We start from the raw sequence: 12,493 nt of genomic DNA on the forward strand, positions 1-12,493 counted from the left end.
GGAGGATGGAGGACTTCCAAGGGAGCCGGTCCCGAACCACTGTCTCGGTCCTGGATCGAGAATGGGGAACCTCCCACCGGCTCGGTCCCGAACCCCGCCGGTCCCGGAGCATCGGGTCGGTGCCGTACCACGCCGGTCCCGCTCCCCGTCGCCGGTCCCGGCCCGCGCTGTGCGTCCGGCCGGATCCCCTTCAAAGCGAGCGGATGCCCGGGAGCCGGGGGCAGCCCCGGCCGGGGGCGGAGCGGTGCCGGTGCGGCGGGGTGGGCGGCCCGGCCCCTGCCCCGCTCGACGCCGCATCACGGTGAGTGACAGCCGCCCCGGCCCGGCCCCGCCGCACAACCCGCCGGGCTTTTCCAATCAGGCCGGGCCGGGGAGGGATTTCCTGCCGGGACGGGGCCGGCCCGAGCGGGACTTTGCCGAGTGCCGCGCCGCCTGCTAGCCGGGACCCGCGGCTCCGCTCCGGTACCGGCCCCGCTCCCGCCCCGCGCGGCTCGGGAAGTTGCGGCCGGGCCGGGCCGGGCTCGGCACTGCTCGGTGCGCCGCGGTCCGGAGCGGTTCCGCACGGCGCGGGCGGCTCCGGTCCGGTGCCGTCGGTTCGCCCCGGCGCGGTTCGGTTCGCCCCGGTGCGGCGGGCTGGGAGCGCCGCCAGGTGAGTGGGGCCGGCGGAGCAACTCGCCCCAAGAGCCGCGGAACAACTCTCTTCGGTGGGGACAAAAATCCCCCCGAGCGCGCTCGGAGGAAGGAGCCGCCCCGCCCGGGGGTCTCGGGGCGGGGGAGGCGGAGGCGCGGCCGGGCCCCCCTCGCTGCCCGCCCGGCCGCGTCCGCAGCGGGGCTCCAGCCTCCCGGGGGAACCGGGCTGCCCCCGCCGCCCCTCGGGACACGGCTGGGTGCTTCCAGCTCCTTTGCATCTTTCCTCCGCCACTTACGTAACTGGTTTGGGTTTGTTTGGGGTTTTTTTTCCCCCATCCTCTCCCTCCTTTTTTCCCCGGGCGCTGCCGTTGGCTGCGGGAATGTTTGGGATACTTTGGTTCTCCAGGTGGATTCCTGGGCTGGAGGCTCAGCTCTGCTCGTGTGGGAGGGATGTTTTGCTGTTGCTTTTCCAGCTTTGTGCGTTTCTCGAATTTTACCTTCGCTGCTCCTCTCTGGAAAGGAGGTGCAGCTCGGCATTCGGAGCTCTCGGTCCCTCCGAGTTGCCCGCTGAGTCCCGCGTGTTCTGGGAGCCGAAGCAGCAGCGCTGGGGCCGTTTTCCAAGTGAGGCCGGGCAGACTTTTCAAATATAAAGTCGTCTCACCGCCTCACGTTTGCTTCTTGTGAATGCTCTTGAGGAGCAGCACAGGGTTAAACGAAATAGTTCTGAAGACGGTGCGACGAAGGAGGTTTCGGGAGGGGATTTGTTTGCAGCGAGAGGTTAGTCTGAGTCAAGTGGCTGAAACTTTGTTGTAAGGTAGATAAGCTTGTGCAGGTGCCCCAGGACGAGGGGAGGTGACAGCTGGCCCCGACGGGCACCACCTTCAGTGCCGAGGGATTCATCGGCTAAATGAGCTGTGGGTGGGGAAGAACCCCCCAGCCTGGTGTGGGAATCACACACCCCCTTGTCTCAGAAGCTAAGCCAGTACCTGAAGATCATCTTTTTGTCTGCCCTGTGCTGCTGCACCCTGGGGAACGCGGGGAAGGCATGAGCCATGTTCATGGGCAGCTGCAGCTCCCGCCTGAGCAATGCTCTTATGCCATGGGATTCTCCTTCTGGTTTTGCCCCCACCCCGACAGGACCTGTCATTGTTGCCTTGTCTCCCCCGTGATTTCTCTGCTCCGAACAGTGACCTCGATTGCTCGGAGGAAGCAACACCCGCTGTTATATAAACTGTGGAGGTCGGGTGCTCTGAGAAGGGAGACTCCACTGAACCATGGCTGGGGGGAACCAGAGCTGGTTCTGATCCGTCCTGGATGGGCAGAGGCAAAGTTGTGGGGTGATCTGGCGATGGCTTTGCAGCTGGCACGGCGTGTGCTCCCTGCTCTCCTGCACGCACGCTCCTCCCCGGTGTCGGAGCAGCCTGCCAGATGCATGGCCCTGAACCAGGAGGGGTTTTCTTGCCACACAGTGTGGGCAGCCCGGGTGCAGTGTGGAAGCACAGGCTGGACACGTGAACTGCTTCTAGAGGACCCCGTGCCCTCTCCAGGGTACCCAGGCTGGCCAGGATATGGCTTTGATGCGGTTCTGAGCACAGCTGTCCTTCTGAATTACAACCAGCTCCTCACTGGGGCTGGAGAAAGTTCCTGAACTGGTGAAAAGCAGTGTCTTCGGTCCCAGGGCATTGAGCATCCCAGGAAGTTTGGAGAGTGAGGGTTTATCCTTGCACGGGAGGAGAAGAGCGTGAGGCAGGCTGACCCGCTCCCGTGGGCTGCAGAGGGCTTTAGCGAAACCTTCCCAGCTCCATCCTTTGTGTGCTGCTGCCGGGAAAAGAGAGGGGGAGACGTCGTGTGCCCCGAGCCCCGTGTGCTGCCTTTAGGGAGGACGTGGCGTGTGTGTGGCCCCGGGAAGGAGCTGTGCCCCTGTCCCGCTCTGGGGGCAGCAGCCTCGGCAGGTTTCCTCTATAGGTTCTTCCCTCTCCGTTTAACATTAGAATGAGCCAAGTCCCTCCAGGACTAAATATAGTCAAAGTATTCGTTCTTCGGCACGGATACAAAAGCTGTCGCGACGGAGCCGGGAGGTAAATGGCCTTCGGGGGCTGACTCTGCTCTTCCCTCTGCAGGTCCTGGGCTGCCGTGCCGGGGCTCGGCCGTGCGCGGGGCTCTCCAGCGTGCCTGCAGTGCCGTCACCGAGAGGAATGCCAAAACGAAGGGGCTAATGAGCACCAGAGAGGGAGGATCTATAACTTCCAGATGGCAACGAGCCCATAATCCCTTTGGGAAGAATTAGGGACTCATCAACGCAGCAGAGCCTGCTGGAGGGAGCAAAGCACAACACCTCTGGCTCCAGGAGTGCTGTGAGAGGCTGAGGGCATCCCAATGCTGCCAGCGCTGGACACCCTGCCCCGAGCTGCCTGGCTTTGTTTCACAGAGCTCTGGTGCTGCCGGGAGCCTGTCCCCGAGCACTGAAGTATTTTTTGTTTTAACCGATTGCATGTTCTCCGACCAAACCCTATCTGGGTCCTGCTCCGCCTGACACAGAAAGGGACTTCTGCCCTTAACAGAAAGACTTCTTCCTTCTGGTTTTTATGCCCTGTGGGATTGTAAAGTGTCTTTCTTCCTGGATTTCATCTCTCATCAAAGTGTGTTTTGAGGAATTAGGGGCTTATTCCAATGGCTTTATAAACCTCTGGGATCTGAGGGTTTCTACGTCGCCGCTGCTCCCACCTGCCTGCGATGGGGCGCGAGCAGGAGCTGATCCAGGCTGTGAAGAACGGAGACGTACCTGGTGTGCAGAAGCTGGTGGCCAAGATCAAGGTGTCCAAGAGCAGTGAGTACCTGGGCAGAGAGCTGTGGGCTGCCTCCCCCTGGCTGGGTGCTCCTGCCAGTCCCGGGGTGCGAGTCGCAGTGCTGGCTCTGACCCCCGGCGCATGAGCTATGCTGGGGCCGGATGCAGGAGCGCAAGCACAGCCCATGCGGATGAATGACTGGGCTGTAAGCAATCCTACAGCTGAGCTGGGGTTCCCCTTGGGCTCGGGGCCAGGGGCCCTGGAGTGTGGGCCACTGAGCAGGGCTGGGTGAAGGGAAGCAGCCGTGGCAGGGGGAAGTGAACCGCTTTGGGGGGGGACGCTGCTACAAAGGGTCTTTAGCGGTTGCTGCCACTTCCAGCCGTATTTATCTTGTGAAAAATTATCATCCCAGCCAGTCGACTGGAACCAATCGTCAAGCCTTGAATTTCAGTCTGGTAATGTTTAACCCTTCAGCAGGGCTGTTTTCTTGCCTGTGCTCTCAGAAAGGTCAGTAGCAAGCTGAGCTTGGAGCGAACAGAGGGTTCGGGGGATCCCCAAGGGCACCAAGGTCCTGCAGATGCTGCACAGCATCTGGAGGAGATGGGGAGGGTGGAAAGGTGGATGAGATTGTGGCCAGTGCCACAGACCCCTTGTATACACCTGATCTCCTGGCCTTTTCTCCTGACAGACCAAGAGAAGGAAACTGGGAAAAGTAAATAAAAGAGCTCTCAATGCTGTGTCTGGCTGGGGGAAGAGGCACCCTGGCTGCCCGGACTGTGGGAGTGTGGATACTCCTGCCCAGGCTGCTCATCGTGGGGGGTCTTGTGGGGGTATGTGGGAAAGCTGAAGGGGCATAAGCTGTCTGGAGGAGGGAGAGAGGAAGCTCAGGCAGGAGCAGCTTTAAGGCTTCTTAGGAGCAGCTCAGAGCACAGAGGCTGGTGCAGAGAAACCCAGGTTAGGCTGAGGATTATAAACATGAGGATGGAATCAGCTCTCCTGGGTCATCCACTGGAAAGCTTTGACTGGGGCCAGAACTTTGCAAATCTCAACTTCTGGGCTTTCAGAAGGGCTTGGAGCCACCTCCTCTGCAGAACGGGGGCATCTAGTGCCCCTTCCCTGGGTGAAGGTATTGGGTGCCATTGCCGCTGCTGCTGTGCCTGTACAGGGTCCCAGAGCTGAACAAGAGCAGTCTTCCCATGTGGGTGGGTTGAAGGACACCCCCAAGGCAATAAATAACGTCAGGACATGCGTGTCCTGCTGGCTGACGCAGCCCTGTCCCCCCAGCTGGTGTCCCATGGCTGGGCAGTGTGTGCAGGCCGGGGTGCCCATGGCTCTCCTCCTCCTGCACACCCAGAGGGGTGAAGTCACACTTGTTTTCGCTCATACCCTCCAGTAACTGTCTGCAATCCCGTCTGTTTTCTCTCTGGAGTCTTCCCCTCCCTGCAGCCATGGGGCACCCACGTGAACATGTGTGTTTAACTCCCCCGCTGCAGCAACATCAGCAGCTCCCTAGGCTTATTTTCATTTTGTTCCTTTATAAGGAGGGGCCAAAAACCCTGACCCCTCCAAGGCCACTGCTGCGAGCCCTCAATGGGGCTCCTGTGCCCCCTGCCTGGTCCTGGAGGCTCATCCCTGGCATGGAGGGCACCACTGCTCCCCATCCCTTATGATTCCCTCTCTCTCTTCTCACCGATGCCATGTGAGCCAAGCATTTGCTGCCTTTGCTGCTCATTAAAGCGCCTTTCTCGCATGACAGGCTAAGATGCTGAATTTTTTTTTTGTTATTATTATTATATATATTTTTAAATCCCTCTAAGAGCCCTTCTGCTGTCTCAGTGGATTGGGAGCTCGATCGCTGTGATCAGCCCTCTGGGGCTTCCTGTGCCTAAAAAAGTCACCGCACGTAAGCAAAATCCAAGCGCCAGTCCCGGCAGCGGGAACTTCAGGGACGCGTTGTTTAATATTCTCCGTGCGCAGCCTCCTCCCCGAGCAAGCGCCGCCGCACAAGTGGGTCACAGCACCTCTCATTCCAAGGTGGTGGGGTGGGCAGGGACAAGATTTTTGGGGGCAGGAGCCAGGAGGGAAAGGGCAGGTGAGGGCAGTTGTCCTGCCTGCGGGAAGGGGACGTTGGCGCGACGTCCTGCAGCCAGGGAAGGGGTTCTGGTCTGGGAGAGCCAGGCTGCTCCTGCCGGGCCAGCCGTGCTTTGCTGAGGTTCCCTGGCAATGGAAACATCCCTCTTTTTATTTTCCTTCTCCCTCTCCCCTCCCCTCTGCCTCGGGAGCGCTGCAGAGTTTAATTGAAATTGTTAAACGACCCATCACGGCTTTGGCCTCTCTCCCCCGCGATCAATCACGTCCCTGGGCTGCTGCCCTCGCCAACAATGCACCAGTTGGCCCGGCCAGCGCTGAGGGGCTGGGGCTCCTGGGGGAGGCGAGAGGCAGAGCCCCTCTGGCCAGGGATCTCAGGGGTGACAGCTCCTGGAGCTGGATGGTGCCCTGCAGTTAGGCTGTCCACATCCCTGCATGCAGGATCGAGGGAGAGGGGATGGGGGGACGCATCTCCTGATGCTGGGAGAGGGGGTGCCCCTGTGATAGCCGGGGCCCGAGGGAGCTGTGGAAGGCGACGGGAGCTGGACTCACTGTTTGCTTTCCTCAAGGGAGCGGTGAAGGTTTTTGTTTAAACGTGTGTGAAGTGCAAAGAAAGGGCAGCAGCTGAACAAACTGGTGTGAAACTCTCAAGGATAGGGGGCAAAGCCCTGCTGGGGTTCAGCAAGCCACTTGCCCCATTTCACCAGTTATGTTGGTGCTTTCTAGACCTTAGATATTAAGGATTGGGGGGTGCTCCTGGGACGTGGCTGTGTTTTTGGGCCATGACCTAGCAAGTTGTTAAATGCTAGCAAAGCTTGCAGAGGGGTCTTGGCTTTATTTCCATGCCTGTGTTAGAGCCTTCCACTGCTGCGTCCCGGCAGCACAAAGCATGTTAAGGTTTTCTCGAGATCTGTGCCAGCTCTCAGATGCTGCTGCCACCATCCAGTTTGGCAGGAGAAGGATGATGCTGCTCCACGTGCTGTGAGACTGTAGCAGGCAGATGTGGGATAACTCACTCCTCTCCCCCTTGAATTTCCTCCTAATCCCTAGTAGGTGTATCAGCTTAAGCCTCAAAGCATGAGGTTTAATATCTCTCCTGTGATTTGTTAGCCTTTGCCAGCAGCTCTCTGTGTCCCCGTCCTCTGCAGAAACATCTGCCCTCCTTTCATGACCTACCGGGATTTCTGCTTCTCCCAGCAGCAGCAGATCTGTAGTCGTTTGGGGGAGAAGTTGCTCCTTTTTGCAGTCTGGGAGTTATTTTGTCATGGTGTTGGATGTGCCTTTGTGCCAGACAGCAAGCCCACTGTGCCCCCCCCTCTTTTATGGAGGAGGACCATCCTCCTCTTCACTGCTGCTACAAGCGAGGCTTGTCCCAAACCCTCGGGCACTCCAGGTGCTATTCCTGGTCTGGCTACAGGGCAGAGCCCAGACTGGCCTTGGGCAGGATCCTTATCATGTCAGGCTCTGTTACACCCCATGGCTTTCCCTGGTGGCAGTAATGCAGGAGTGCCTGGGCACCTTTCCTGCTCCCCTCCTGCCCTGGGCGGTGCAGGCGGCTGGACCTGGCTCTGCCACCAAGCACAAGTGTGGCCCTGGCCACGTCCCTTGAAGCCCAAGTTTCGAGGACGAGTTCCCAAAGCGTCCTTGGCTGTGTCCTCCCCTCCTCTCCCCGCACGCTGTAGGTCTGACGGGCTGGACCGGCTCCGCAGCTGCGCTCCGACTTGGAAAGGCTGTGGGCACGCCTGCGGAGAGACGCTGAGAAACTCTGCCGAAACGGGCAAAACTCCCTCTTCCTCCAGGACTGAGCCAGGAGCGGGGCGAGGCACCGTGCCCGGGGAGCCGGGCTGGCAGCGGCCCCGTGCCGGGGACCCCAGCACCCCACAGCATGCCCAGACCTGCTCCTTGAACCGGCCTGCGGTGGGTGGGTGGTGGGAGCAGGAGAAAAGAGGCTTCAAAGGCTCCAGAGAGTGCAGCAGCCGTGGGGCTGGATGGTGGTGGGGCTGCAGCTCCATGGCATGGTGGGGTCAATCCTTTCTTCCTCCTCCTGTGGCTCCCAACCTTCCTGGAAGCCGGGGTGGGTCTCCTCCTGGTGTTTGCTGGGTGGGTTTTCCCATTCACATCCTGGCGTTCCCACCTCTCGCACTGGGAAGGAAAAGCCCTGCACAGGCAGCGGAAGGAGTGAAGGGACAGTTGGTTTTCAAAGCTGGGCTCCAACGGGTGTTGTGTTTGGAAAGGGGCCCAGCTGCCACTGGAGCTCCCAGAGCCAGGGAAAAAGTCGCTGTGCCGAGTGCAGGAGATAAGGCACGAGCAAACAGCGTCACACGGGGAGATGGAGGAGCATGTGCTGGGCATCGGCCGGCCCAGCCCCTGCCCCTGTGCACCCAATTTCCCTGTGTTCACATCTCCCCCTGTCTGTGTTTCTGTCTCCAGCCTCTGGAGACACCCATTGGCAGGGCAGCCTGTGGTCCCTTGCTGTCAGCCTGGGCCGCTGCAGCTGACTTTTCCTTGTCTCTGTGAAAGAGTGGGAAAACCAGGCTCATTCTGGGGAAGGGGATGAATGTAGGGACTTTTGAGCCTGCTCCAGGCCATGCTGCCATCCTTTGGAGAGGGCCAGACAGCGCAGGGGTATCCCAAGGAATCTGGGATCTCTTGGAAATGTGGAGCTCCCTCAGGGCCGTGGATGGAGCCAGGCTGGCAGCCATCCCCAGTGTCACAGGCAGGAGGCTGAGGTTTGGGACAGGAGGGGAGTTTCCACTCCTTGGGCATTTCCTGGTGACTAAGCCCAGACCAGGGGGCTCAGCTGCCCGTTCCCAAGGGCTGCAGAGGCCATTTTGGTTGTCTGACCCAGAAACACACAACAATTCAGGTGAGGACTGCTTGAAGGCAGGCAGGGAGTGCAGTCCCGAGCCCAAGGACACCGTGTGCCCGGCTGCCAGCAGCACACGGGCACAGTAACCAGGACAGTGCTCCCCAGGGCTCCAGAGAAGGGGACATGGCAAGGACACTGCCAGAACAGGCATTCCATCCTCCGGCATGGCTGGTTCCAGGAGGGAGCTGGTGGACCACCACAACAACCAGCATCACTTCTGCCACCTCTCCGTCAGGACCCCAGTGCCACAGAGAGATTTTTCTGGGAAGGGGGGATGAATTGTTGGATCCCGGTGGCGATGGACCACGTGTAAGATGGTTTCCTGCTGGAAATGGATGCTTCCACCGGCGTTGCTCCGGCAAGAGTTAAAAGCAGGGTTGGATGCCGTGCGTGTATGTGTGCATGCACGCGCCCTGCTTTGTTTTTAAAAGCGCCTCGGCTGTCCTGGATCCCCGCCAGACCCGGGGCCCGCCGCTGGCAAAAACTCCGGCAAAGGAGTATGAAAGGGGCAAGAAACTAAATAACAATAAACCACCTTTTTTTTTCTGGCTGCTCTAGCAAGTGAGAGGGTGGGGAGGAGCTGCGAGCATTCTGGCTCCCCCTAAATCCCATCCTGGCTTCCCTAAAAAAATCACGCCTGGGATGCAGAGGGAGGGATCTGTTTGAACCTTGGGGCTGTAATATCACCCAAGCCTTGCCGAGGTGTCCTGGTGAGTCACAGACCTGTCTGGAGATGCCCAAACTGCTTGGAAATGACTCTGTCGGTATGATCTCTACCCTCCCAGGGAAGGGCTGGATACTCTGGCCCATCCCTCACTCCTGCGGGATGCTGCCCGGGATAGGTGCGCAGCCACCCCGAGCCGTTTGCAACCCCAGGGAGAAAGGCCGGAGCTGCAAGCGAGCAGGGCTGCGATGGCGAGATAAGGGAGCAGGGAGAACCTGCGTGAGGCAGGTATGCGGCTCCCGCAGCATCCCAGGCCTGGTGCAACACGTCCAGCTGTGCTTCCGCCAAGCCCTGCCAGCGCCGCTCCCCGCGGGCCCAGCCAAGGCTGCGCAGGGAGCACGTGGCCCTCGGCGTTGATGCCACGCCTGGACCCCTGCCCCGTCCTCCCCGGTGCCGTCCCAGGAGCTGCGCCTGGCTGGGCCACCTGAGGTGGGTGGCTCTGCTGGGAGGGGTGAAAACTCCTGGGATTTCGTAATGCTGGGCACGGCTGGTTGTGTAAGGCCGTGTGGGCTTGGAAAGGAGTTGGTGGGCTTGGCAAGGGTATCTGGTGCCTGTCACCGAGGTGCTCCCAGCAGCGAGGTTGGCTCAGGCTCTGCCACCCACTCTGCAGGGGCCTCTTGCCCCCGTGGAGCATCTATCCCAGGGGCTGCCTGCCTCACTCTCCCCCTCCAGCAGTCCCTTGTGAGGCATCGCCTTGTTTCTCTGCCAGGACAGGCGTGGATAAGCCTGAAGGGGGTTTCCAGGTGGAGGTGAACTGGGTGCAAATTGCGGTATGGAGACTGGGGATTGGGAGCCCCACTGAATTTCCCCTTCCATGGGTGTCCTGTCTCCCTGGGGCAGGACACCCAACTCACAGCCTGTGCATCCCCTCGGGGACCTGGGATGTGTCCCCACCATGGCAAGGCCACGTGAGAACCACTTGCCTCAGTGGCCTCCAAAAGGGGCCAGAGTCCTCCCTGGTGGCTAATCATTGCCTACATGGGGGACACGAGGACATGGTGAGTCTGGCTGGCAGTGTGGGGTCCAGCACAGCCATGGCCCGGGGATTGCTTTAGGCTGCAACCCAGTCTGCTCTGGTTGGTCTGAAGCAGCTCTGGTTTGGTTTTGTGGGGCTGACACAGATGGGAAGGGCTTCATGAGTCCTCCTGGCTTCCCTGAACCAGTACCTGCTAATCCTGCTGGCTTAAAAAGAAGGGTTATGCTCCTCCTTAGAGGGAAGGAGGCTCCCTGCACAGAATTAGGTGCTGCCTTTGACCCTGCTCTGTGTCTCCAAACCTCAAGAGCTACTTAAGTGTTGGGAGAGCCCTCAGTTTCCTCCTCAACCGTGTGGAGGTGCAGGCAACTCCCTGTCTTGGAGCATCTGTCCCACTGGTTATATTTAGCAGCACATCCTGGAGCTGCTTTGTTCCTTTCACTCCAAACCCAGTGTGGATGTGCAGGTGTCCAGCTCCAAGTCCCCAGAGTCATGGCTCTACTCTGTGCCACTGCAGCCTGCTCCAAATGCCTGTCTATGGCTTTGTGGGACTGAACTCACACCAGGTGAGTGGTCCTGAATGAATATCTCCTCCCAGGAGCGATGCAGGTGGGTGCCTCTTCTCAGCCCCAGTCAGGCACAGCCCAGACCCTGGGACAGGGACCAGCATATGGCCATCAGCTCCCTGTGCCCACACATTTTGCCGGCCATGTGTTTGCAAAAACAGTACCTCGTTTTCCAGGAAGGGACATGAGGCTTCCAGGCCTGGTTGGCTCTCCCAGTGCTTTCCCAGAAGGATTGCCACTGCTCAGAAAGCTGTTCCCTGCCAGGCCTGGGGATGAAGCAACGCGCCATGATCTCCTGGCCAGGGTAGGGGGCATTGGATGCCACGGGAGGGGTAGCACAGAGCAAGAAATGGTGCCTTTTCCTACAAAAAGGAGCAGATGGAGGTGGGAGGGTCCCATTTTTCCCTGTGCTCCCCCACTTTCTCCCCCACCCGCCCTGGGATGCTGCGGGGCAGCAGGTGGGGGTTTCAGGGCTCGCTCCCACGTCCTGCCTGCGCAGCCAAGTCGGGCTTGCCGGGGCCGTTCCCGACACGCACCCGCCATGCTAGGAAGGCGTAAACAGATCGGGTTCCCGGCAGGGGTCCAGGGAGCGGGCAGGCCTTGGCTTGTGTCCCACCACCGCTCCGTTGGGATGGGGCGTGGGGAGCGCCCAGGCAGGGCTGGGATGCAGGGGGCTGACGTGGCAGAGGGGTCCCTGCAGGCAGCGGAGTCCCTGCGGGAAGCTGGGCATGACCTTGGTTTGACAAGGAGCCAAGGATGTTGCCTCTGCCTCTGTTTACCTCTGGTGCTGAGGTAGGCCTATTCTTTGGGGGCTGGGAGGTGTGGATGTGCTGCCCCCAAAACCCTTTCTGATCCCTTTATGGGGAGCTGCTGACCAGAGCTCAGCCCATGGACTGGGGATCCTCAGATCCAGCTCTTTCTTTTCTATTGGAGTTGTATTATGATGCCTTTGACCTTGCTGTAACTCAGCCCTTGTCCCTTCCAAGGTATATGGGGGGATGGGGCTGCTCCGTGTCGCCTTTGTCCTCAGCTGGTCCCCGAGCAGCTGCTGCCCGACTCTGGCGTCCGGGCTGGGCAATGGGAGGAACCCGCTGCCCTCCCTGCTGGCCCTGCAGCAGCTGGGACGAGGGGAGGGGGTCAGGAACGCAGTGCCCAGAATAACTCAGCAGTCACTAAGGGCCCCAAAGGGATGGGAAAGTGGGTGTGGGGTCCTGGGGCGGGTTACAGCTTCCAGGACAGGGTGATGCCTCTCCCCAGGACACAGACTGTCACCGGCTGCTAAGTGATTGCTGCTTCCATGTGGGGACATGCAGGGTGGTGCAGGACATCCTGGTCATGTAGCTGTCATGTCCCTCTCCTGTCCACTGCATATGGAACCCTACTGTAGACCAGGATCCCTGGCAAATCTGCACTGCCACAGCTTTGTGAAAATATTCCAATCCAGCTAAGGGAGTGGGCGAGATTTTGGCGATGGCTTCTCCCACTTTGGCATTGCCCAGCCAGAAACCCAAGTGTGCAGTCGAAGGGTCTGATCCCTCTGGGCATGGACAACACCATGCCACAGGATGCTGTTGAAAGGACAACTCCTTTTCCTGTCTTGGGAGGGAAAGGAGAGAGTGGCAGTAGGACCACCTCTCTCAAGCTCCTTGTCCCAGGCTGGAGAGAGCTTGGCCTGTGCATACTGGGGATGGACCCAGCCCTCTTCCATTCCCACTTTTCAGCAGCATGGAGCAGCCAGTCAGTTCTCACGTGTTCTGGCTGGTGACCTTTGCACAAGGAATGGGAATAGCAAGGTGCCCTGTGCGCCCTCACCATCATTGGAGAAGGGATTTAGAGAGGGATCCCTCCTGTCCATCA

General features: G+C 59.8%; 1 protein-coding gene across 1 annotated transcript in view; it reads left to right on the top strand.

Annotated features, from left to right (window-relative positions):
• Positions 1-608: 608 nt before the first annotated feature.
• The window catches only part of CASKIN2 (CASK interacting protein 2), a 33,581-nt gene continuing 21,696 nt past the window's right edge, over positions 609-12,493 (top strand). The window contains 2 exon segments of the mRNA XM_040081877.1: positions 609-649; positions 2,751-3,457. Coding sequence (XP_039937811.1) covers positions 3,364-3,457 — 94 coding nt within the window. The 5' untranslated portion in view covers positions 609-649; positions 2,751-3,363.

The sequence above is a fragment of the Hirundo rustica genome, chromosome 18 (genome assembly GCF_015227805.2).
Source record: "Hirundo rustica isolate bHirRus1 chromosome 18, bHirRus1.pri.v3, whole genome shotgun sequence".
NCBI classification, from domain to species: Eukaryota; Metazoa; Chordata; class Aves; order Passeriformes; family Hirundinidae; genus Hirundo; species Hirundo rustica.